Source organism: Hyperoodon ampullatus (genome assembly GCF_949752795.1).
Source record: "Hyperoodon ampullatus genome assembly, chromosome: 5".
Taxonomy (NCBI): domain Eukaryota; kingdom Metazoa; phylum Chordata; class Mammalia; order Artiodactyla; family Ziphiidae; genus Hyperoodon; species Hyperoodon ampullatus.
Window position 1 is genome coordinate 29,742,561 of NC_136918.1, and position 26,383 is coordinate 29,768,943.

General features: G+C 40.2%; 1 protein-coding gene across 2 annotated transcripts in view; it reads left to right on the plus strand.

The window, feature by feature from the left end:
• TBC1D5 (TBC1 domain family member 5) overlaps window positions 1-26,383 on the plus strand; it is a gene marked incomplete at both ends in the record, with an annotated part of 358,820 nt that overhangs the window by 211,128 nt on the left and 121,309 nt on the right. For both annotated transcript variants that reach the window (XM_079704730.1, XM_079704731.1), the window contains one exon: window positions 13,409-13,515. In XM_079704730.1, coding sequence (XP_079560856.1) covers window positions 13,409-13,515 — 107 coding nt within the window. The remainder of the gene's footprint in view (window positions 1-13,408; window positions 13,516-26,383) is intronic.

Here is a 26,383-nt window from a genome sequence, read left to right on the forward strand (position 1 = left end):
AATATACAAGCAGCTCATGCAGCTCAATATCAGAAAAACAAACAACCCAATCCAAAAATGGGCAGAAGACCTAAATAGACATTTCTCCAAAGAATATATACAGATTTCCAACAAATACATGAAAGGATGCTCAACATCACAAATCATTAGAGAAATGCGAATCAAAACTACAATGAGGTATCACCTCACACCAGTCAGAATGGCCATCATCAAAAAATCTACAAACAATAAATGATGGAGAGGGTGTGGAGAAAAGGGAGCCCTCTTGCACTGTTGGTGGGAGTGTAAACTGATACAGCCACTATGGAGAACAGTATGGAGTTTCCTTAAAAAACAAAATAGAACCACCATACGACCCAGCAATCCCACTACTGGGCATATACCCTGAGAAAACCATAATTCAAAAAGAGTCATGTACCACAATGTTCACTGCAGCTCTATTTACAATAGTTAGGACATGGAAGCAACCTAAGTGTCCATCGACAGATGAATGGATAAAGAAGATGTGGTACATATATACAATGGAATATTACTCAGCCTTAAAAAGAAATGAAATTGAGTTATTTGTAGTGAGGTGAATGGACCTAGAGTCTGTCATACAGAGTGAAGTAAGTCAGAAAGAAAAAAACAAATACCGTATGCTAACACATATATATGGAATCTAAAAAAGAAAAAAGAAAATGGTCATGAAGAACCTAGGGGCTGGACAGGAATAAAGACACAGACCTACGAGAGAATGGACTTGAGGACATGGGGAGGGGGAAGGGTAAGCTAGGACAAAGTGAGAGAGTGGCATGGACATATATACACTACCAAATGTAAGACCAATAGCTAGTGGGAAGCAGCCACATAGCACAGGGAGATCAGCTTTGTGACCACCTAGAGGGGTGGGATAGGGAGGGTGGGAGGGAGGGAGATGCAAGAGGGAAGGGATATGGGAACAGATGTATATGTATAGCTGATTCACTTTGTTGTAAAGCAGAACCTAACACACCATTGTAAAGCAATTATACTCCAGTAAAGATGTTACAAAAAAGAAAAAGATTACATGCAAAAATAAAGGTTAGGAGATAAGGAAATATAATCATATTATACTCCTATAATATAATATAATCGTATTATTACTCCTATAATAGTTTAAAATCGCCCTGCTCTTCTCACACTTTTTGTAATGACTGACTTCATACGGTAAGTCACTCATGTGGTCCCCTCCTTCCCCTCGCCTTACCTACCTAAATTTTGCTCCTGTTTTCATGCCTCGGGCAAAGTAGTTTCCCCGCCCCCGCCCCAACCTTCCCTGATTAGTCTAGCCCTCATTGATCTCTTGCTTTTACAGTCCTATAAGATTTTAATCAATGCCACTCAACGTAGCCCTTAATTACACTCTGTCTTATATTGTTCTTTCCTGTGAGTGTGTGCCTTGTTTTCTCAACTAGACTGTCAGCTCCTCAGGACCAGGGCGGATGTTAGAGTTCTTCCCTGCCCCTCAAAGCATTTGAAGCTCCTCTCGTGCTCGGTTAGTATTGGGGGTGATCTCAGCCAGAAGGGCGCTCTAGAGACCTGGGGTGAGGGCGTGGATTCGTGTGCCATCATTGCTGAAAGGACAGGTGCCAGAAGCTCTTTTCAACGTGGCTTTTGTAAAGAAAACATCGTCTACTTTTAAATTAAGTATCTCAATTTTTTGCTTCTTATCTTTTATTTATTTAAATTTTTATTTTGTTTTTTACTAATATCAAAGAAAAACATTTTCTCTAATTTACAAAGTAACATACCTTTTATTTGTCATGTAAATTGTATTAATAGCTAAAACACTATAATCAAATCCATTTAACAGTAGATTTTCCTAACCATCTTACAAATGTTTATTGTCTCTTTTACTTGACTTTCTGTCTGAACACTTTGTCAATGGAAATGTTTCTTTTTGGCACTTCTGTCCACTTCCTGCCTTGTTTTTTCAGCCAGCATCAACACAGTACTGCACTGTAATTTTCCTAGGTTTTCTGTAGGGGTCTCCTTCGTCATTTCTCAGCCCGGCCTGGTATGGCAGTTATGTCCTCTTTGTGGTTTAAAACATTGCTCCTTTTTATTTCATTTGAGATCTCCCCTTACTCCTCAGCTATTATCTGTCTATCTGCCAGTATTTCCATCTGTCCTACCCCAGAATTTCTGTTTCTCTATTTTCTCGTTAAGAGCATGTTCAACATTATACTGATGTCAAAATGCAGTTAATTTCAACTATAAATTGAATGTATTTGTCTTGTCTGGAAAAGCTTTACCCAACCTCAGGGACTAGGAATAAAGACTCTCCCAAATCACACAGTGATGTGCCACAGAGTTTATATCAAAGCACAAACTGGGGGTCTTATTTTTGAAGGAATGTTTAAACAGTTCCTGACTGCCAGCTCTCTTTCCTCTCAGACATTAAATATTGTCAGTTATTTTTATGACCATCTCAGATGTAGATATTAATATACCCTTTGGGTTATATGTGTACCATTTATATTACTTTATGTTTTTAGGCTGATGTACCAGAATAGCACGTTGTCTTTTTTTTTTTCTTTTATGTTTAGATTTTCTTTAATAAAACAGGCTATTTTTTGGAGAACTTCTGGCTCACAGGAAAATTGAGTGGAAAGTACAGAGAACTTTCCATCTGCCTCCACACCCACATACACACTACCCACTGTACCATCAGCATCCCTCACCACGGCAGTCCATTCGTTACAGTCGATGAACCTACACTGACACAGCATCATCACCCAAGTCCATGGTTTATTTATTTATTTTTAACATCTTTATTAGAGTATAATTGCTTTACAATGGTGTGTTAGTTTCTGCTTTATAACAAAGTGGATCAGTTATACATATACATATGTTCCCATATCTCTTCTCTCTTGTGTCTCCCTCCCATGGTTTACTTTATAGTTCACTCTTGGTGTTAGGCACTCTGTGGGCTTGGACAAATGTATAATGACATGTATCCACCCCTGTATATCATACAGAGTAGTTTCCCTGCCCTAAAAATCCTCTGTGCTCCACCTATTCATCCCTCTCTCCCCTCTAACCCGTGACAACCACTGATCTTTTTATTGTCTACATAGTGTTACCTTTTCCAGATTGAAATATAGTTGAATCATACGGTATGTAGCCTTTTCAGATTAGCTTCTTTTTTTTTTTTTTTTTTGCGGTACGTGGGCCTCTCACTGTTGTGGCCTCTCCCGTTGCGGAGCACAGGCTCCGGACGCGCAGGCTCAGCGGCCATGGCTCACAGGCCCAGCCGCTCAGCAGCATGTGGGATCCTCCCAGACCGGGGCACAAACCCGTGTCTCCTGCATCGGCAGGTGGACTCTCAACCACTGCGCCACGAGGGAAGCCCCAGATTAGCTTCTTTCACTTAGTAATATGGCATCTAAATTTTCTACATGTCTTTCAGGTCTTGATAGCTCATTTCTTTTTAGCAGAGAATACTATTCCATGGTCTGGATGTACCACAGTTTATTTATCCACTCACCTACTGAAGGACACCTTGGTTGCTTCTGATTTTTGTCAGCTATGAATAAGGCCACTGTAAATATCAGTGTTCAAGTTTTTGTGTACAGGACATAAATTTTCATCTCATTTGGGTAAATACCAAGGAGCACAACTGACTGCTGGATCGTATGGTAAACGTCAGGAGCTCAGCCGAGCTGGGCGCGAGAGAGAGCCGAGCTTCTAGGTATCGGAGTAGCCAATTAAAGCAACAAGTCAAAGGTGGAAGAGTTAAGCCTTTAGTCACTTACTGTGGTGGTATAATAAGCAGGGGTCAAAACCTGGAGAAAACGCCAAAGCCTGTGTTCCATTTCACCCATGAAATGGCACACTGGTTGAGGGCCAGGTGATCAGCACAGATGTGCGGTCTTCTCACTGTTGAGGGAGCCCTGAGCGAAAAAGCCTGGCAGTCTTATGGACCCTGAGATGGTGGCGGTGTCAGAGGGCTGGAGGTGAGGCGGAAAGGTGAGGGGTGGAAGAATACTGGCTACTAAGTCACAGGAGGGAAGGCGTCTTCACGGTTTCCTCCTATGCCTCCACCTGACGAGGACCACTGCCCAAGGCCTCAGATAAAGAGATCTACGAATGAAGGCACCGGGGCTTGGAATACAAGTATGTGGAAGATCATGCCTGATGAGTTGGCCTGAGACCTTGATTGCAGCTCCTTTCAGAGGGTGCAAGGTGCTGGCTGTGCACCAAGTCTGGAGTGGGGAGGGCAGTTCTCCCCTGTGAGGCCTGTCAGGGAAAGTCTTTGGTATTAGGCTTCTTCAAAGAAAAAGAACCAGTAGAATATAGAGAGAGAGAAAGAGAAGAGGAGATTTCTCATAGGATTCGGCTCACACAGTTCTGGAGGCCTGTAAGCCCCACAGTCAGCTGTCTGTAAGCTGGGAACCAGGAAAGCTAGTGGCATAATTCAGTCCAAGTCTGAAGGCCTGAGAACCAGGGGGCTGATGGTTTAAGTCCCAGAATCCAAAGGCCTTAGAACCAGGAACTCCAATATCCAGGACATCATAGCCCAAAGAGAGAGAGAATTCACCCTTCCTTGGCCTTTTTGTTCCCTTTGGGCTCCCAGCGGATTGGGCGATGCCCACTTATTGACAAGGGTGGATCTCTTCACTCAAGTCTGCTGAATCCAGTGCTCATCTCTTCCAGTTGCACACTCACAGACACACCCAGAAATCATGTTTACCGGCTATCTGGGCATCCTTTAGGCCGGTCGAGTTGAAAACATAAAATTAACTATCATACCTTTCTAATTGCCTATGGTCAGGCCTGAAAAATCACACACAACTGCCTTTCAGCATGGCTGTACCACTCTGCATTCCCACCAGCAATGCATGAAAATTCTTGTTGCTCCACATCGACACCAGCATTGGTGGTGTCAGTGTTTTGGATTTTGCCCCTTCTACTGTGTCATATTGTCTTTTTAATGTCTATTTTTTGCCTCAAAAGAATTTTAATTTATACAACTCTAGAAATAGAGATATGAGAAGAGAACTATTTTCCTGCTGAAATTCTATTCCATGTTCAAAATTAATAGTTGATACCCCACCCTGACCTTCTATAAAGGGGAAGAAGTGGCTTATCTCCTGTACCGTAATCTTACCCTTCCACACACTTATTCCCATTCCACAGTTTTCTGTTGCCCTGGAAAGCAATATGACAGATGGATTCAGGAACCCTAGGATACCTTTTATGGGCAAAAGCCAGCAAAATTACATGCATCACTGGAATTTTACCCAGGAATACTCAAGCTTCCATGTCCATGTGTTGCTGCCAAAGGAGAACATGAATAGTCCTGCAGGGTGACTGGGGCCATTCTATCTGATGCACAGAGAAAGGAAGATGGTGATCTTTGCTTCCTGACTACTTATTTCCCCATTTCTCCACCCAATTGCCTCCCCACCTAGATTCTTCTTTCCCTTTAATCCACCTGCCCAGGTGCTCAGTAGAAATGTCATTAAAGTGATAAGGATATCAGATATGAGATGTTATATTAAGGTCCTGCTTTTACCTCCATTGCTCCTAAAACCCCATTGAAATAGCATCAACCTATAGGACACAGAGAATTAGGAAGGAGACAATTAGGGTAGTTTTGGAAGCAGCAAAACAGATGGGTGAGTGATAACTGACTTATCAGATCCAAGAAAGCTAAATACAAAATTGATAATGGAGAAAGCCAAGAAATAACCCATAGAATTCTTAAAAGTATAGAAATTGGCAGTGCTGGGTACTTCTGGAAATTGGTAGGGGGAGGGAAGGAGTTAAGACTAAAAAATGAGAACTGGTTGAAAGTTTATTTAAGAAGCAGTTACACCCAGATCTCCAACTGTACCTTCAGGATTTTTCCTCTGTGGACGGTAAAGTGGAGGGTCTTTGGACCTGGGACTCAGGCAATTTCAGTGACTGTTGAACCGCCAGTCTTCTTTCTCAGGACATCGAAGCTAGACTGTCTCCCTCCAGGAAGAGTTTGGGAGAATCTTTGAGGGAATCTAGTCAGCACAAGAGAAAAGGCTTGGGGTGGCCCAAGCGTGACCTGTGTCAACCCTCAGCATTCACAAACCCACCCAGCTATGCGCACACAGCTGTCTTCAAGATGCCTTTGTACTGCCCCACTCCTCCACACGAGCAGGTAGCCCCAAACCACCATATGATTGAGGAGAGCGTCAACATGAAAGCAGAGATCTAAACAAGCAACCAGGAGAAAAGCAACTTGGAGGCCACAGAGACTGTGCAGGGAGGAGAAAACTTCTCAGAGAGCTGGGAAATACATTATTCAAAGGGAAAAGTGTAACTGAAAAACAAAGTATCATGGAAATAGGTGGTTGGAATATAAAATTGAAAAAGTGTCCCGGAAAGAAGCACATAAAACCGTGAGAAAGCAAGAAAGAAAATTAGAGGACCAGGCCAGGAAATCCAACATCTAGCTATCATGATTTCTTATAAAAAAAAAAAGAAGAAGAAGAAGAAGAAAAGGAGGGAGGGAGGGAGGGGGGAAGGAAGGAATAAGACACACAAAATAAACAAAATAAAATGGGAGGGAGAAAATCATCAAAGAAACAAAGAGAAATTTCTAGTTCAACAAAGGAACATGAGTTTCTAAATTGAAAGGGCCTGTTATGTATGAAAACAGATGCAAACCAAGGTATATTCATCATCAATCTACACAACAATGTGGGGGAAGAGAAGAGAAAACAGATCACAGAAATGATTAGGAATTGGAATGGTTTGAGGCTTTTCAACTGGAAGCCAGGAAGCTCAGGAACAATGCTCCCAACAATCTCAGGGAAAAGTATTTCCAACCTAGAATTCTGTACCTAACCAAACTATTAATTAATGTCAAAATAAAATCTTTCAAACAGAGAAGTTTTCAAAAAATTCATGTGCTGAGCATAAAGCTTTTGGAGAGATGGGCTCCACCAAAATGAGGGAGAAAAGCAAGAAAGAAGCAGGTAGGTGCTCTAGGAAATAAGGATACAACACATGCAAGAGGTAAAGGACATCCTCAGGGTCAGGGAGCAGGCCAGAGGCCTCATGAGCAATTTCCTGAAAAAAAAAAAGGAAATTGACAAAACATCTAAATTTTTTAAAAGTATTAAGGGGAGATTTATATGACTAGGGGAGCATTTAAGATTAAATTACTGTTAAAAATATACACAGCAAAGCAAATGAAAAAGCAGGCAGTTATAAATTCCAGGAAAGGAACGAGGCTGTACAAGAAAGGAAGAGTAGTCATGATATACTGTGTTGTTCAGCTGTGATAACATTTGCCTGGTTATAAAAATGAAAACTGAAGAAATTGTTCTAACCAAAATTTTGATACAACTTCACGTGGGAGAGATGAAGAGTGACATGGAGGTGGGTGGAGGGTTGAGTTTCAGTGCTGGGGTGTGGTTGTATATGGCAAATTGTATGCACATTATACATGCTTACTGACTTTTTTTTTTAACATGTTAGAGATGGTAGTTGTTCTCAGTCCATCTTGTTACCTTGAGAAGGTATATCTAAATATGAAATAAATAATTTGACTAGTGTTTCACTTCAAAATGTTCCAGTTGTAAGTATAGTTTAACTCTGACTCAAACTTAAGCTAATGGTCCCATTGCTTTAAACTTTCTCAAAACAATCACGTCTCTGGTTGTCTTTACTGAGCTCGTTATTTTTTTGTTTGTTACTACTGGAGAAACTTATTTATTTTATTTTTTTATTTATTTTTAACATCTTTATTGGAGTATAATTGCTTTACAATGGTGTGTTAGTTTCTGCTTTATAACAGAGTGAATCAGCTATTCCTATACATACATCCCCATATCTCTTCCGTCTTGCGTCTCCCTCCCACCCTCCCTATCCCACCCCTCTAGGTGGTCACAAAGCACCGAGCTGATCTCCCTGTGCTATGCGGCTGCTTCCCACTAGCTATCTATTTTACATTTGGTAGTGTATATAAGTCCATGCCACTCTATCACTTCGTCCCAGCTTACCCTTCCTCCTCCCCATATCCTGAAGTCCATTCTCTAGTAGGTCTGCATCTTTATTCCTGTCCTGCCCCTAGGTTCTTCAGAACCATTGTTTTTTTTAGATTCCATATAGATGTCTTAGCATACGGTATTGGTTTGGAGAAACTATTTAAACCAACTCCCTTAGACCACTCCAGAACAGTTGTAGGCCATTTAAAGCAGGGCCCCCCAACCCCTGGGTACGGGTCCACCACCTGTTAGGAGCAGGAGGTGAGCGGCAGGCGAGTGAGCGAAGCCTCATCTGCCACTCCCCATCGCTCCCCATCGCCCCCCATCGCTCCCCATCGCCCCCCATCACTCCCCATCGCCCATCGCTCCCCATCGCTCCCCATCTCCCCCCATCGCTCCCCATTTCCCCCCATCGCTCCCCATCTCCCCCCATCGCCCCCCATCGCTCCCCATCGCCCCCCATCACCCCCCATCTCCCCCCATCGCTCCCCATCTCCCCCCATCGCTCCCCATTTCCCCCCATCGCTCCCCATCACCCCCCATCTCCCCCATCGCTCCCCATCGCCCCCCATCGCCCCCCATCGCTCCTCATCGCCCCCCATCTCCCCCATCGCTCCCCATCTCCCCCCATCGCTCCCCATCGCCCCCCATCGCCCCCCATCGCCCCCCATCGCTCCCCATCGCCCCCCATCGCTCCTCATCGCCCCCCATCACCCCCCATCGCCCCCCATCGCCCCCCATCGCTCCCCATCTCCCCCATCGCTCCTCATCGCCCCCCATCGCCCCCCATCGCCCCCCATCGCCCCCCATCGCTCCCCATCGCTCCTCATTGCCCCCCATCGCCCCCCATCGCCCCCCATCGCCCCCCATCACTCCCCATCGCCCCCCATCGCCCCCCATCGCTCCTCATTGCCCCCCATCGCCCCCCATCGCCCCCCATCGCCCCCCATCGCTCCCCATCGCCCCCCATCGCCCCCCATCGCCCCCCATCACCCCCCATCGCCCCCCATCACCCCCCATCGCTCTTCATCGCCCCCCATCGCCCCCCATCACCCCCCATCGCTCCTCATCGCCCCCCATCGCCCCCCATCGCTCCCCATCGCCCCCCATCGCCCCCCATCGCCCCCCATCGCTCCCCATCACTCGCAGTACCGCCCGAACCATCCCTCCCCCACCCCCGCCCCCATCCATGGAAAAATTGTCTTCCACAAAACCGGTCCCTGGTGCCAGAAAGGTTGGGGACCACTGATTTAAAGGTAGAGGCAGCAAAGTCAGCTCTGCTTCACGTGGTGGGAGTGCTATTTATTTAGCAAGAGTCAAGCAAGATGGGGAAGTACATGGCCTCACTTCCGTGCCGTTCTTACAGAATCCCTACAGATAGAGTAAATGCTTTTTATAAATGAGAGAAGTAAGGTTTAGTGAAGCTAAGCAGCTTGCCTAAATTCACACCCACAGTAAATGACTAGCCAGCCTTCTGATCTAGATCTAATCTAGATCGTCTGATTTCAGATTCCATAGGTTTTCCTAAACGCCGCTCACCTTTGTCTTAACCTTCCCTAAATAAGCGCTTCAGAGTGTGGCTTTAGTACTTTATTTTTAAAGCATATACATCCTTGTGTGCATCCTTTTGTGCAAGAGTTAACACCTGTCCTTCTGAAACTATTCCAAAAAACTGCAGAGGAAGGAACACTTCCAAGCTCATTGTATGGGGCCACCATCACCCTGATACCAAAACCAGACAAAGATTCCACAAAAAAAGAAAATTATAGGCCAATATCACTGATGAACATGGACGCGAAAATCCTCAACAAAATACTAGCAAACCAAATCCAACAATACATTAAAAGGACCAGACACCATGATCAAGAGAGATTTATCCCAGGGATGCAAGGATTTTTCAATATCTTCAAGTTAATCAGTGTGATACATCACATTAACAAATTGAAAAATAAAAACCACATGATCTTCTCAATAAAGCATATACATCCTTGATTTCAAATGTAGGTAGATAGCAAAACTCAGTCTTTTTTTAGTCTTTCACTTTTTTTTCCTTGTGTCACTGCCCTGCTCTGATAGAATAAACACTAGAGAAGGAACAGTGTTATGGATTAGTTTTTCAAATTCAAGAAAAATTTGCTGCAAAGATCATAACTAAATTCTTCTCCTATCAGATTCCTACTATTTTATTTTTAAAATAGCTCGTATTATTCTCTTTCGAGTATGCTAAATTGGACACAGTTATTCAAAAGGGACTTAATACTGGCACATGTAATTGCAAATGAAAAGTGCACGTTTTCATTAAGAAATTAGAGGTGGAAGTACAAGTTTTCATTAAGAAATTAGAGATGGCATTATCTGAAAGCAGGGGGCAAGAGGGAGGTGAAACCTTACCTCTACCCAGTTAGGTTTTCCTCTGAGATTCTTTCACAAAATGATTGAGAGATAAACAGGCAAGTTGATTAACATGTATACCTCATACATATGGGAGATACCCAGGGAAAAATGAGCGACCCTCAAAGAAATGGCTTTAGATTTCAGGATTAAATACCACCTCAATAGAGAAAGGGGAGGGGGGCTGTAGGCCTCTTAAGGGAGAGTAAATGATTTCTAGGAAAGATGAATGGACCCTGAGAAGAATAGATGCAAGGTATCTTTGTGACAAAGTTTGTCTGGAGTGGTTTATGACAGTTGAGTTCCTTTTGGAGCACTTAGGGAATTAAAGATAAGAGGAATTCAAAGAAAACCTCTCCAGCTCAAAATAGTCAATATACCAAAGGGGCATATTTGGGGGTGGCGTGTCCTGAACCCCTGTAGCCAAACTTCAGGGTGCCATGTTCTGCTACCTTTCACAGCTCAGACTCGTTCGCCATCATATCCCTAGTGCTACTGCCTGGCACAGGATTTTGTAGATGCTCGGAAAATGTACATGATATTCAGTGACTGGAGGGATGGATTGATGGATGGGTGGATGGATGGATCGATGGATGGATAGGAGAAGGAACGTTATGCAACTAGAATGCAACTAGAATATTAATATGTTATTTAGCTTCCCTTATTTTGTAAAATGTATTTTATTTGTATTTGTAAAATGTATTTGTAAAATGTATTTTACAGCTTCGTATAGTTTCAAACGTTTTTTCAAGTTGTAATAACACAGGATTGCCGCTCTGGCCCCTCCAAATAAACGCCTACCTATGTCAGGCTGCTTTACACACTGGGTTAATCTGATCTTCCAAGCTACTTAAAACTACTACACAAGAGTACTAACATTAATTGGCTTTTCTATTTGCAGTGATTATTTGCATCCATTATGTCACTTGCTTTTCAAAACAATGGCCTTTCAAGACAAAGCCCTGACCCTGCCACTAGACTTCTGAATTTCAAATCTTGGTCTACCACCAAATCACTGTGTGATCTGGGCAAGTGATTTAATCCCTCCAAGGATCAGTTTTCACATCTGTAAAACAGGGATAATAACAACTGTACCCTGTGATAAGAGTGTCATAGAAGTTAAATGAGATATGCCGGTAACGTTCTTGGTATGGGGCCTGGCCTGGTCTCGGAAAGACTTCAACAATTCGTTATCGTCTTAGAGGTAGTAGTAGTAGTAACAACTGCTTGTTGTTACATGTCTGCCCTCTGTACTTTCATTTTCTCCTGGGTGAGGACTGTGTTTTGCTCATCTCCGCCTCGCCTCCTATCTTAGGGCCTGTCATGGATTAGGTACTCAACAAATGATTATTGGAATGAATGGGTAGGCAGGTAAATTTTTTTTTGGAAAGTTGTTTTCCCAATGACTGACCTCAAGCTCTGAGAGGTTACTCCCAACCGGTTTTGAGCGGCTGATATAAATCAGTCACTTAGATATGTCATTGAGTCTCCAGGCAACTTTATGAAACGTTTTCAAATGGCGTCCCAGGATGAAAGCCCACATCTCTGAATCCCGAGCCCAGAATCATTTCCACTAAACTCTCCTGCCTGTCTTACAAAATATACAAGAATTCTTCCTGGGTCAGTTACTAATATATAACCATTATAGCATTGGGGAAAATAACTTTATGAGTTAGAAAATGAATTGATTATCTAAGTTTTATTTATTTGTTAGATCGCAAAGAAAACTGGACATGAAAATGTTATACTATTCTCAGTACCCTAGGTTTTTGAATTCTAGAGTAAAAAAGACAACAGGCAACTGAATATGAATATGATAAAATGAACAAATAAGAAAAGAAGTGTCTGAACAGATTAAAAAAAAGGGTAGGATAAGTGAGTACTTCACAAATGAAAGCAGATGTATGAAATTACAAGCTGTCAGATCAGCAAAGGAAATGAAGATGATAAAGTGGTTCCTTACATAGATTATAATTATTCATTTTGCCCAGTCCTGTCCCCTTTCTCCATAATGTTCATGGGAAGGGGGATGTTCCCAGCTGAAGAAGGAAAGAAAAACCTAAGAGTCAAGGGTATTTCTGATCACAAAAAAATTATTTTGTGACTTACGTTGTTTCTAGTGAGTCACAGTTGTTTTCCTTCAGAATATTTTTCAGCTAACCGTTCTGATTAATGAAAAGGATTCAGTCACAACCACAGGAAGTTGCAACTGTAAAGTTTGTTCACAATCATGCTGCCGAGGCCGTCAGCCTGGCTTACAAAACAAGAGTCGCTAATGGGCGCAACTGTGACAGCAGTGGCAGATGGATTGCCAAGAAATGAAGTAGTTTACATAGACCTGCCTGAAAAGATGTGTTTAATAATTGCAGCCATAATTAGGTTGATTTGGGGAAAAAAATTAAATGACGGTCTGAGGAACACAGTTAGGCTTATCTATGAAGATTTTGACACTTTTCCTCCAAGAAATGCTGCATAAATATTTTTCCTAAATTTCTTGTTACCTTTAGGAAAACAAATAATTGGAAGAAATTATATTCTCTTTAATTTTGAACGATGTAATATTTATATATACAAAAAATAAATGTAACATATGTAAGTTGTGAAGCATAGTAATCAGGGTACATAATATTTTATGAGAATTTTAAGCCGGTTCTTTCCCATTCATAAGATTTTTGTTACTAATTTCCAAGCAGCAAAACTAGAGACATTTAAATACAGCCATATAAATGGCAATAAATGTGCATGCTTCTAAGAGTTGATTTGTGTTGCAAGCGCACACACATATCTATATCTGAGGCTTTTCCTTCCAGCACCGCCCTGATGATGAGTGCTAGTATATTAGTACAGTGTGATGCTTCAAAGGCCTTTTGGTAACGATCCCCTCTCCCCATTTCCTTTTGTCCAAATCAGTCGAGTTATTGGTTTGCTTTCTTTGAATCTAAGTTGTTAATTTTGTTTCTCTTAGTAATGCAGATATCTGAAACAGCATTGCTTCTCAATTGCTTTTTTTTCCCTTTATTTAGTGATCTCTAGTAACTACCAGACCTGTCTTGGCCTTCTGATGCATTACCCACTCATCGGGGATGTTCACTCGCTGATTCTTAAGGCTCTGTTCCTTCGCGATCCCAAGGTAAGCTTTCCATGTGGGATGTGCACAGTTTTAAGTGGGGTGAAAAACTGGTTTCTCTACATGACTCTAAGAATTTGTAATGTAGAATTTGCCTAATAGCAGATGAATTGCCTATAGGCCACGACCCCACATACCTGATGGTCTAGCAACTCAGTGGGCAAATTCAAAGACACTGCCCTGAGAAACAGGAGCACACATCTCTTGTTGTAACTCAGGAGATTGTTCTGCCCACCTGCTTCCTCATAACTCAAGGAAATAGTTGAGCACCTGCTTCTCCTTATAACCACACTTCACGCCTGGGGGCCAACTGACCCAGGTATAGCCTCTTGAGCCATGTGAAGACCAAGACATTAGAGGTCTAAAAAGGACCAGTTTCCTAAGAGTTTATGATGCAGTGAAACACTAAATTATTTCATATTACGAACATGTATTTCTTATTTTGCGGGTGAAGAGTAACCTAATAAAATAAAGATTTAAAGAGACTTTAATACTGATTTATCTATTTGAACTTAAAGCAAGTTACCAAAATTTTCTTTACACTCCAGAGAAAAAGTGTGCTCTTTTACAACTAATGTTACATTTCTTGAAAATAAGAACATTTAATGATCTAAAAAAATCTGTGAATCCTTGATGCTTTTGAGCCAAACAAAAATATTGGATGAAATCTAAGAGAGAAAGCTTCAAACACGAGGACTAGCATGCCAGGCACTGGGTGGTAATCCCAGCCTTTGGCTCTTTGGCAGAGCTCCCAGCAATCGTGTTGGCAGTTGTCGAACTGTCTTTGAGTCAGTCTGTCTGTGGATTCCACTGCCAGAGCTCTGTCTGATCAATGTGGACCTCCAAGTTCAACGTACATTTTGATTCTGAAGGATTTCTGTCCTTTCATCGGTTGTTGACTTCAACATTTGAGCATGTATTTATTCTTTGCTTGACTTAAAATTATTGTTTTCCTGTGCCTATATCCATTTTCTGCAGAAATACACAATTTTATGTCATTCCTCCTACACAAAATTTCATTAAGTATCAGAAATACAATCCATCATTTCTCTAATATGTAAGGTAGCATTTTTTTTTTTTCTGGTAAGGCTTAGGAGTCAGACTATGAAAAATCTACAGTCTCGTATTTATTTTTTTATGTATATGTAGGCTGTATAAGTATATATTTTTAATATGAAATAGTCAAGATTATGGCATATCTATAAAAGGAATAAAGGATGAAGTTTCTAGTCAATGAGGTATCTGAGTTTCGGTCTACAAACTTAAGGTAAATTCTGTCTGCTCAGCACTGAGAATTATTAGAGTCATACAGAGTGGGAAAAAATTGCTAAAATAACTGTTTGAATTATCTACTTGTGTGATTTGTTGGGTTTAATTGAAAGGAGAAACGAATATGTTATTTAAACCTATCCATCTTGGTAAGTTTTTTCCTAGCTAAATATGGTTGATCTTCCTATAAACCACTCACTCTATAGTTGCAGAATTCTGTATACTAAATTCCTCAATGCTGTTAGTGGAATCCGTACTTTTGATATTAAAAAGATAGTATATATAATATAGAGAATAATGAAGCCAATTATACAAGCATTAAGAAAAATTTTCTCCAAGGTTTAAGAGAAAAAAAGTAATAGCATAATTATCTAAAAAATAGTATTCCCCACTTTTACATTCAGGGTCTTACCAAGTAAAAACAATCAAGATAATTGTCCAAAAGTTTGGACTTTAAACTGGTATTTCTGAGACATGAGAAACTGGGCAGAAGGAGGGAGTCATGTGTAAAAAGCTCTTGAGAACAAGTTTGTGGCATGATGATATCTGTAGGGGAAGATAAGGCAAGCTGCACAGTACTAAGGGGGTTTCAGACAGCCAACCCAGCAAGGTGGTAGTTTTAGTTAAGTGTATGTAATGGCTGATCCATTGACATTATTAGTAAATGTCAAATGATAACTAACATCACTTGGCATGTGTGCTAATTGGAGGTCTATCGCAGTGTGGTGTCCTGGGTCTTGCCAGGAGCCTGAGCTAGGAATCGGGACACTGGGCCAAGTCTTGACTCTCCTACCAAATGTCTTTGTGATCTGGGGATTCACGCTTGCTAAGTCTTGGTCTCCTCTTTCGTTGCCTCTAACAACCTACCCAAGCAGAGCAGCCTTTGACCATAAAGAACTGATGTCTAATGATATAATAAGATCCAATCCAGTGCTACAAAGGCACAAAAGAAAAACAAAAAAGTAAGTTTATATATATTGTAAAAATCCACCAGTGGATAGAGCTTTCAGTGTAGTTCATGTCAACTATAAAGTCATAGAGGGGGCCATGTAAAGAGAGAGAAAGACGATGCTAGTACCCCACCCATAGCCTCTGAGAATCCAGACCTCAGAGTGCTTTAAATGTTTTCTATTTATTAGCAACAATGAAACACTTAAATCAGAGTAAGTATATAAATACACAAGTTTCTAAAGTGACCTAGTAGAAAGAGATTTGAGGCATGAAAGTTTACTTTCCCGTATCCCAGCTGCACATGGCAGTTGTGCTGAGTGCTGCTGACAGACTCAATAAAATAAAAATGAACAAGGAGTTCTGGGCCTCCCTAAATTCATTGTCAGCCTTCAGAGAAACACTTCGTCCTACCACTATCCCTAAATCCCAGTGGAGACTGCTCAGTTGAGAATAGACTCTGCAGTAGAGCTTGAGACACTGAGCTGTTACTTGTTTTGTATCAGATGTCAGCTTTACTGTGAAAAGATTTCTCATTTGAACAGACTGAAATAATGGGCTGGTAAACTGTAATCATAGGATCATACTCCTTCATGTCTCCAAGTACTTTGATATGCTTCATTTGGTCCTCACTACAAACTCCGAGACAGCAGAGCGGGTTATCTTTTCTCCTTCTTTTTCAGTGCAGAGAGGTTAAGGCCATGTGGCTTTCCCGAGGCCAAAATGCTTGTAAGCTTCCAAACTAGCTGGAATGGTTCCATGACCTTGTTTCTACTCATCCCCTCCTGAGGTTCCAAGCCTCTGTTTTACCTTCTCCAGGAAGCCATTCCCAGACTCAGATAAGACACATCTTCCCTTTGAGTCCTCATAGCCCCTTGTAGTTTAGCGATTTGCTTGTATCTTCTATCAATTATCCTTCATCATCCTGCTCGTTTGTTAGCATTTAGCTCTGTCTCCTGCAGTGGTTGGTATTAAGAAAACAATGGTAGAGTTGAATGCTGACTTAAGCACTTGAGCCTCTTCTAATACTGACTCTAATCCAGGTGGATCTCACTCACCTCACATATTTCTGGAACCCATATCACATTCCACAGAAACCATAGCCAATGGTATATTTGTCAGCTGCCTTTTTTTTTTTTTTTTTTTTTTTTTGCGGTACGCGGGCCTCTCACTGTTGTGGCCTCTCCCCTTGCGGAGCACAGGCTCTGGACGTGCAGGCTCAGCAGCCATGGCTCACGGGCCCAGCCGCTCCGCAGCATGTGGGATCTTCCCAGACCGGGGCATGAACCCGTGTCCCCTGCATCGGCAGACGGACTCTCAACCACAGCGCCACCAGGGAAGCCCTCAGCTGCCATTTTTATCAAGGTGGTGAAGTGACCCTACAACTTGAACTGAAAGGGCATCTAGTTCCTTAATTTAATATCGATCAGAATTATTTGAAAACCTGTTAGCACCTTCAAGTATTATGGAACAAAGAATACACAACAAAGGATCTAAATAATATACTTCACTTAGACAGTGCAAATTTCAGAACTGCCAAGAACCGAGAGAGTCTAATTCCGCTCCCCCTTCTGTATATGAACAAACTGAGGATTAAGGTATTTGAGAGACTTTTTCAAGGTCACACAGCTTGTCAGTGGCAGAGCTAGCCGTTGAACCAAGGTCTTCCAACCACCTTTCCACACAAGAGCTGTAGCTTCGTTAGTTTTAAAAATAGTGGAATCCTAGTTACTGATATTTCTCATACAAATTCTTTTATTTGTAGTAGATATTTATTTGCATCTGTAATAAGTGAAAGTGCCACGTATATAAGTGACCCAAGAACTACTTGAAATGTTTGTAAATGTATGCTGTCTGAAGAGACTGGATATCAAATATCTGTAGCATTCTATACTCTGTTCACCTTACGATATGGTTTCTATACTTAGCTCTTCAGACCACAATCCTGATTCTCGTTTTCCTTTTATTATATTAGAATCACTGAGCAGATTTCCAAAAACAATCCACTAAATGAAGTAGAGGAATGGAAGGATGACAGTCTGAAAAATATGAAGTGATTAAAAAACATTGTTCTAACTAGTTGTTCAAATTCCAAAAAAAATTTTAAAACCCAATTAGAAACAAAAGTCATAGAAAATGTGAGCATATTGTGTTCCTTAAATAACCAGATGTTCTCTCCTTCCTGAAGGCAGTAAGGGCTAGGAATAAAAGGTTTAAAACTATTGTTTTAAGTTAACTGTGAATTTTGCAAATCTGTTTTTTACCCTTCAGCAAATAAAATTCTAATACAGAAACATAAGCAAAGTAATTTTCATTTTTCGGTCCTCTCTTATTTGTGTTGTATGTTGAAGTGTTAACCTTATCACAAAGACTTATTACAAATGAAATACAGTACATGAATTAACATTGTAGATTATTCAGTAAGAATTTGACAGCTACCGTTTGTTTTGAAGACTAGAATAGTCCCCCAATATTATATTTCTGGTAAGTTTGTAAGCATCCCTGTTATTGTTTATGGGAGAAAATTGCTAGAAATAAGACAATTTAATTTTATAGTCATTCTTGTACACAGAAACACAAAATATGTATACTATAAAATAAATATAAATCTATATATATAAAATATAGTGTACAGTGTTCTTGCGCTTGGCCAATTCTGATTTGGCTTTTGTTTGGAGTTATGTTAAATATTGCTTTTTTAAATTATAACGTCTGAATATTCAGATTTTATGCAGGTAATGGATTTTTATTCTTTAATTCCAAAAACCCTCACTGTACATGCAACTTTTTAATGTCAGGTGGCTTTAGTAAAATGTCATATATCAGAATTGAAAAGTGGTGAGTGGATTCAAGCCGGGTGATGATGATAGAAAATGCTTCATTCCAGAAATGCCATTATAATGTCATCTTCTCTGAGCAGTGAAGGACCTAAAACCACACACACTGACTCTTTGAGGAGGATGCACAGTGTCCATTTATTTACGTTTCCTGATGTTCCCATCCGAGGTTCTGTTCAGATTTCCTAGGATGTTTCTTGTCTGATTTTGTTACAGAAAGAATGTTACTTCTGTCTTCGCCATCTTTTTTTTTTTTTTCCCTCCCCTAAAAGCTGGAGCATTTCTATGAGAACTACCTTTCTTGGAGAATCATTTTTCTGTGTGTGTTTTCTCTCTCAGTGACAAAAAAAAAAATGTGTTTTTTTTTTCCTTCATATCTAAGCTGCATGACTGTATATTTTTCTTTTTTATCACTAGATTATAACCAATTGGATGTTTATTGTAGTTAATAGTCAGGTGTTGGTGGCTCCTCAGTTATGTTTTCACATTCAGTCAGAAATATAGACTTTTTGACATAGACTCACATTAAAAAAAACCTCAAGTTTTACTTCAGAGTACATGGTGGCTTTCAAAAATCTGTAAAAGAATAATCAAAAGATCTTTATTGAACCAGTATTTGAAATTTGTTATTTATTATGTTCAAACATTTCATAAAGTAGAATTGTGTGTTTCTCAAAACTTATTAAGGGTTTCCTAGGGCCTTAAATAATTTTGGATTAGTTTTATAAAAGTATTTTAAATTCATTAATTTATTCAGCAAATCTTTACTGTATATCACAATGCACTGGGCACTGTTTAGGTTCTGGTGATATGAAGGTGAACCAAAAAAAAAAATGGCCCTTATGATTATAAACAAGTAAACAAACAAGAAAATACAGTTTGTCATGTGTTATAAAAGGTACAAATGGGGTATCATCCTTAAAATAATAAGAGGAGAAAGAACCTGAGCTGGGGAGGTACCATTTCTGGTGAGAACTATTGGAGGAGAAGGAACTAGCCAGGCAAAGAGCCGGGAGAGGAGCCGCTAGGCAGGAGAATAGCAAACACAAAGACTCCAAGGTAGGAAAGAGCTTGGACTCTTCATAGAACTGGAAGACCAGCAGCCTGGGGGGCCCTACCTGAGACAGACGGATGAGCCAGGGAAGGCTTGCTAAGGTCACCTTTTGAAACTCCAGAAAGATTGCTGGATTTGTGATGATTCTTCCTGATGATTAAGACATCCTCTTATTATAAAGTACTCTTGCTCTCAGCCAGAAGTTCCAAAAACTCTTCTTAAATGAGTTCCCCACTTGATAAAGCACATTCACTTATTCAGACCTCTAGGCTGTCACATGGGTCTGGCCAGTAGGTTCTTGTTTGATTTAAGAGGACTGGGGCCAGGACTCTGAACACTTTTGGTCATACAGATATTACTTTTATCTTTTAAAAAACAATCTTGGCCGCCTTCTATATATCACCAATCTCAGTCAGTTTTGCTTTCATTCATGTCAGCATTATGCTCACTGTGTAGTGTCAAGGGAACTAGACCCGTCTTTCTTGTCTACCAAATGAGAGCTCTGCAAGGTCAGGGACTAGATCTTCAACAGCATAAATCCTGTGTCAGCCCCGTGAGGGAAGCTCAGAATTCAGGTTTCATTTCCGTCACAGCCTGCTGTGTTTATTGGGCAAGTCACCCTTTTCTTGAACAAAGAGGCTAGATCACATAATGTCAAAGGACCCTTCTGGCGCTATTTTAGCAAGATGCAGTTCAACTCAGCAGATCCCATTTTTTTTTTCCTGTTTTTTTTTTTTTTTTAATTACTGTGTGTAGAGGATGAGAGTTGGTCACAGTCCCTTATAGATGTGAACAAAACTGTTACGGAAGGTAAAATGAGAGAGTATTGCAGAAAAAGGACAGCTGATTTGGGCTTGGATAGTCAGAAAGGCTTCCAACCGGACTTTTTTTTTTTTTTAACATCTTTATTGGAGTATAATTGCTTTACAATGCTGTGTTAGTTTCTGCTGTATAACAAAGTGAATCAGCTATACATATACATATATCCCCATATCTCCTCCCTCTTGCGTCTCCCTCCCACCCTCCCTATCCCACCCCTCTAGGTGGTCACAAAGCACCAAGCTGATCTGCCTGTGCTATGTGGCTGCTTCCCACTAGCTATCTAGTTTACATTTGGTAGTGTATATACATCCATGCCAGTCTCTCACTTCATCCCAGCTTACCAGTTGGGCTTTGAAGAATTTTGTTGAGACATGTTAATCCATCTTAAGAAAACAGTGTAAACAGAGCTCCTGAGAATTGCTGAAGCAAGTGGCCGGGCTGGGCCTGGCAGTTCTCTAGCCACAGTCATTCATGGACCCCTCAGGGACTGCCCTCAACATCTTATATATTAGCAGACACTAATTATTTTTTTTTAACTAAAGCATAGTTGATTTACAATATCATGTTAGTTTCAGGTGTACAGCACAGTGATTTGAGTTATACGTATATATGTATATATATGTATATTCCTTTCAGATTCTTTTCCCTTATAGGTTATTACAAAATATTAAGTATAGTTCTCTGTGCTATACTCAGTATTGGTTATCTATTTTATATATAGTGTGTATATGTTAATGCCAACTTCCTTATTTATCCCTCCGTCTCCCCTTTCCCCTTTGGTAACCATAAGTTTGTTTTCTCTGTCTGTGAGTCTCTTTCTGTTTTGTAAATAAGTTCATTAGTATCATTTTTTTTTTAGATTCCACATATAAGCATTATCACAGGGTATTTGTCTTTCTGTGTCTGACTTACTTCACTTAGTATGATAATCTCTAGGTCCATCCATGTTGCTGCAGCTGGCATTATTTCATTCTTTTTATGGCTGAGCAATATTCCATTGTATATATGTACCACATCTTCTTTATCCATTCATGTTGGGTGGACATTTAGGTTGTTTCCATGTCTTGGCTGTTGTAAATAGTGCTACAGTGAATATTGGGGTGCACGTATCTTTTTAAATTATGGTTTTCTCCAGATATATGCCCAGGAGTGGGATTGCTAGATCATATGGTAATTCTATTTTTAGTTTTTTAAGGAACCTCCATACTCTTTTCCATAGTGGCTGCACCAATTTACATTCCCACCAACAGTGTAGAGTTCCTTTTTCTCCACACCCTCTCCAGAATTTATTATTTGTCGACTTTTTGATAATGGCCATTCTGAGTGGTGTAAAGTGATACCTCATTGTAGTTTTTAGTTAGTTAGTTAATTAGTTAGTTAGTTAGTTAGTTTTGGCTGTGTTGGGTCTTCACTGCTGCACGCACGCTTTCTCTAGTTGCGGTGAGTGGGGGCTACTCTTCGTTGCGGTGTGCAGGCTTCTCATTGCGGTGGCTTCTCTTGTTGCAGAGCATGGGCTCTAGGCACGCAGGCTTCAGTAGTTGTGGAACGCGGGCTCAGTTGTGGCTCATGGGCTCTAGAGTTCAGGCTCAGTAGTTGTGGCGCACGGGCTTAGTTGCCCCATGGCATGTGGAATCTTCCTGGACCAGGGCTCGAACCCGTGTCGCCTGCATTGGCAGGCAGATTCTTAACCACTGCGCCACCAGGGAAGTCCCTCATTATAGTTTTGATTTGCATTTCTCTAATAATTAACAATGTTGAGCATCTTTTCATGTGCCTTTTGACCATCAGGATGTCTTCTTTGGAGAAGTGTCTATTTAGATCTTCTGCCCATTTGTTGATTGGGTTGTTTAGTTTTTTGATATTGATCTCTGTCTATGAGCTGTTTGTGTATTTTGGAGATTAATCCCTTATGGGTTGCTTTGTTTGCAAATATTTGCTCCCATTCTGTTGGCTGTCATTTCATTTTGTTTATGTTTCCCTTTGCTGTGCAAAAGCTTCTAAGTTTAATTAGGTCCCATTTGTTTATTTTTGTTCTTATTTCCATTGCTCTAGGAGATGGATCCAAAAACATATTGCTGTGATTTATGTCAAACAGTGTTCTGCCTATCTTTTCCTCTAGGAGTTTAGGTCTTTAATCCATTTTGAGTTTACTTTTGTGTATGGTGTTAGAGAATGCTCTAATTTCATTCTTTTACATGTAGCTGTCTAGTTTTCCCAGCACCACTTATTGAAGAGACTGTCTTTTCTCCATTGTATATTCTTGCCTCCTTTGTCATAGATTAATTGACCATAAGTGTATGGGTTTATTTCTGGGATTTCTATCCTGTTCCACTGATCTATATTTCTGTTTTTGTGCCAGTTCTGTACTGCTTTGATTACTGTAGCTTTGTAGTATAGTCTGAAGTTAAGGAGTCTGATTCCTCCAGCTCCGTTTTTCTTTCTCAGGATTGCTTTGACTAGTTGAGGTCTTTTTGTTTCCATAAAAATTTTAAGATTTTTTTTGTTCTTGTTCTGTGAAAAATGCCATTGGTAATTTGATAGGGATTGCCTTGAATCTGTAGATTGCCTTGGGTAGTATAGTCATTTGACAATATTCATTCTTCCAGTCCAAGACGTGGTATATCTTTCCATCTGCTTGTGTCATGTTCAGTTTCTTTCATCAGCATCTTATAGTTTTCAGAGTACAGGTCTTTTGCCTCCTTAAGGTGGTTTATTCCTTAGTATTTTATTCTTTTTGATGCAATAGTAAATGGGATTATTTCCTTAATTTCTCTTTTTGGTCTTTCCTTATTAGTGTATAGCAATACAACAGATTTCTGTGTATTAATTCTGTATCCTGCAACTTTACTGAATTCATTGATGAGCTCTAGTGGTTTTCTGGTTTTCTGGAGCTGTGAAACATTGTTCTGCATGTTTTACAGGAAAGAGTTTCTTTACTGAAAGAGAACCAATTATAGTGGTGATTTGTTTTTCCTCAAATAACTAAAGAAGAGACTAGAATCCATGGTTAATTATGTTCTCATTAACAATACACAAAACAAAATCTACAAACCAGTTCTCTGCTTTTTATTTGATATTTTGCAAGTAAGGGAGAAATCTAGGCTTTTAGGGAGAAATATTTTAAATAGATTACTTAAGCTTTCAAAGCTATTAATCCTACTATGCATGTGTGTCTAGAAAGGCACTGAGGCCCCAAATGTAAAAGTATTAAAGCGTTAAAGCACATCACAGTGAAATGTTTGTGCTGTGTCCCTGAGGTCGAGGCATGAAGTGGCTGCCCTGCTTCACCACTGACATGCTGTTAAACCATCAGAGAAATCATTGAACCATTTGCAGCCTTAGAGTCAGTTTCACTAATTGTTTTTTTTAAAGGGATAGGTGCCTGGTAAGGCCGTAATTAGCCTATAATCTCTAAAGGTCATTTCCAGTTCAAAGTGCAGAAAACCTAGCTAATCACTTATTTTCCTTCTTGTATGTGAAGTAGGTTGATTGTTCAGAAAGAAAAGGCGCTACTTTGAGTTGTTTCTATGTCATCCTAATGTTACAGTTTAAAGAAATTGAAAGCTAGAAATCACAAATTATGACAAAAAGATTATAAACTTAAAACTGACAAAGTAGAAAAAAAAGAGCATAATTCTTTTTAATCTAAGTAGTTATGGCCACAATAAATATTTTATTTGCCCCTTAAGTATATTAGCTCAGTAAACATCTTATTGCTAATTTAAAATATTAAATGCCTTTTTTAATGTCACCTCCATATGCTCAGTTAAGTCACACATCACCTGTCAGGTCTCCTGAGGGAAGAGGGCACTTCCCCTACAAAGGCATTGAGTGACCCCTGCCTTTCCTTTCCATCTACCACCTTGTGCCTTATCGTCATCTCCATGTGCCCAGTTAAGTGGCTGTATAGGTTATATCATCTTAAACGATTCCATACTTACAATATTAAAATGATGTCAGGGGCCATGAACATCTATTGTGGGTTTGCTGGATATCTTCTGCTAAAAAGAGTTGCCAAACATAACTTCTTTCTGAAAAAAATAAACATACTTCACACTTGCTTACCTCTAATATGATGACAAGTAACTGTCAGTATTAAGGTACCATGCACATATTTTTGAATAGATAAGCAATTTGTCTCTTCAAGGTAATGATAACATTTTAAAAATGAGTGAAAATAAGAGCTTTTTCAAAGACACTCATGCTACGGAAAGGACATTTTAAAACTGGTTATTTGGAAATGTTTCATCTGTTTGTGATGTTCTGGCCAACAACAATTTAAGTGCATCACTTATTTACAACTCTCAAAGTACACTAAAAGATTATGGAAACAGAATTTTCTAACTAGATTTCTAACGAATCTTCTGAATGAAAAGATAAAGTCAGGTTTGAATCCATTTTTTAAAATTTAGAAAAGTAGCATCTTCCAATTAAATTTTCAGAAGAGTTGGATGATGGTTAATTTTATGTGTCAACTTGACTGGGCTAAGGGTTGCCCAGATAGTGAGTGAACATTCTTTCTAAGTGTGTCTGTGAGATTGTTTCCAAAAGTGATGAGCACTGAAATCAGTAGTCTAGGTAAAGAAGATTCTCCCCAAACAATGTGAACAGGCACCATCCAGTCCCTTGAGGGCCCTAATAGAACCAAAAGGCTGAGAAAGGGCTCCTTGATCTGGGGCGTCCATCTTCTCCCCTCAGACATCCGAACTCCTGGTTCCTGGGCCTTCAGCTTCTGACCCACCCCCACCGCCCCCTCACTCACCTCCCCCATTTCCTCTCTCCCTACTTCCCTATCCCCCTCCCAGTTCTCAGACCTTGGAACTTGGACTGAATTATACCACCGGCATTCCTGGTTCTCCAGCTTGCTGATGGTGTATTTCAGCATATCTCACCTCCATAATCACACGAGCCAGTAATAAATCTCCTCCTATATATCTATGTATATCCTATTGGTTCTCTTTCTCTGGAGTACCCTGACTAATACAAGCTGATTAACATTAAGGAAGAGAGAAACTTTATTAGCCAAATTTTAACAAAAACCTTGGCATAATTGATGGATTCCAAAATGAATACCATACTTTAGCAAGGGTAGCCAACGATGTCTTTCCTCCATTCAGACCTATATGCCCTTGTGAGGTAGCTTTTCCTGGTGTGTCATTCACAAAAAACGACTATCACAAAGCATTTAAGCAAGATTTCCAAAAAGTAAAGAAGCTTAGTCAATCACACTCCTACTGCTGAACATATTTTAGGAAGAGCATAAAATACCATAATATGTAAACTATTATAAAAAATCAATTTAAATATAGCTTATTTTATCTCATTTAAAAATTCTATTGTGCATGTATTTTCTAATGTACATAATGGATTAGTACAAGTGATTACATGCATATGATTTGTAAATAAATAGTCAACGTTAAATGTCAAGCCCCCCAATTTTAACTAGCAAAGGAATAATCAAAGTTGAGAGAACCCTGCTCTAGGATCCAGTTGATCCTAATGCTTAGCCATCGTGAGAGTCTTAAGGCTGGCTCTCAGCACACACATAATTCTGGAACTCCCCCAGACACCCATTAGCAGGGGCAGCTTAGGAGAACATAGGCCTTACCCTTATCCTTATGAATGAGGGAGTTCTCCTTCATCCCTCTAGTTAAACTGATGCTTTAGTATCCTGTGGACCATTGAATTTCACTGTCCAGTGGACCTGTTCCATCCTGGTCCTCTTGCCATGTTCTTGTAACTTGGATTCATTGTGCACCTTTTCTAGATGATACTGCTGATGAAAAAGTAATTCCTTTAAAACATTCAGTTATAACAATATTATGCATCTTGTAATTTGTTTAGAGGTGGTTGAGTCTCTCGATCATGTAATTATACCCTCATTTCCTCCTGAGGCCTGATGATGGTGAGGTGAAATACCCAAAGTCACTCTGAATTCTGT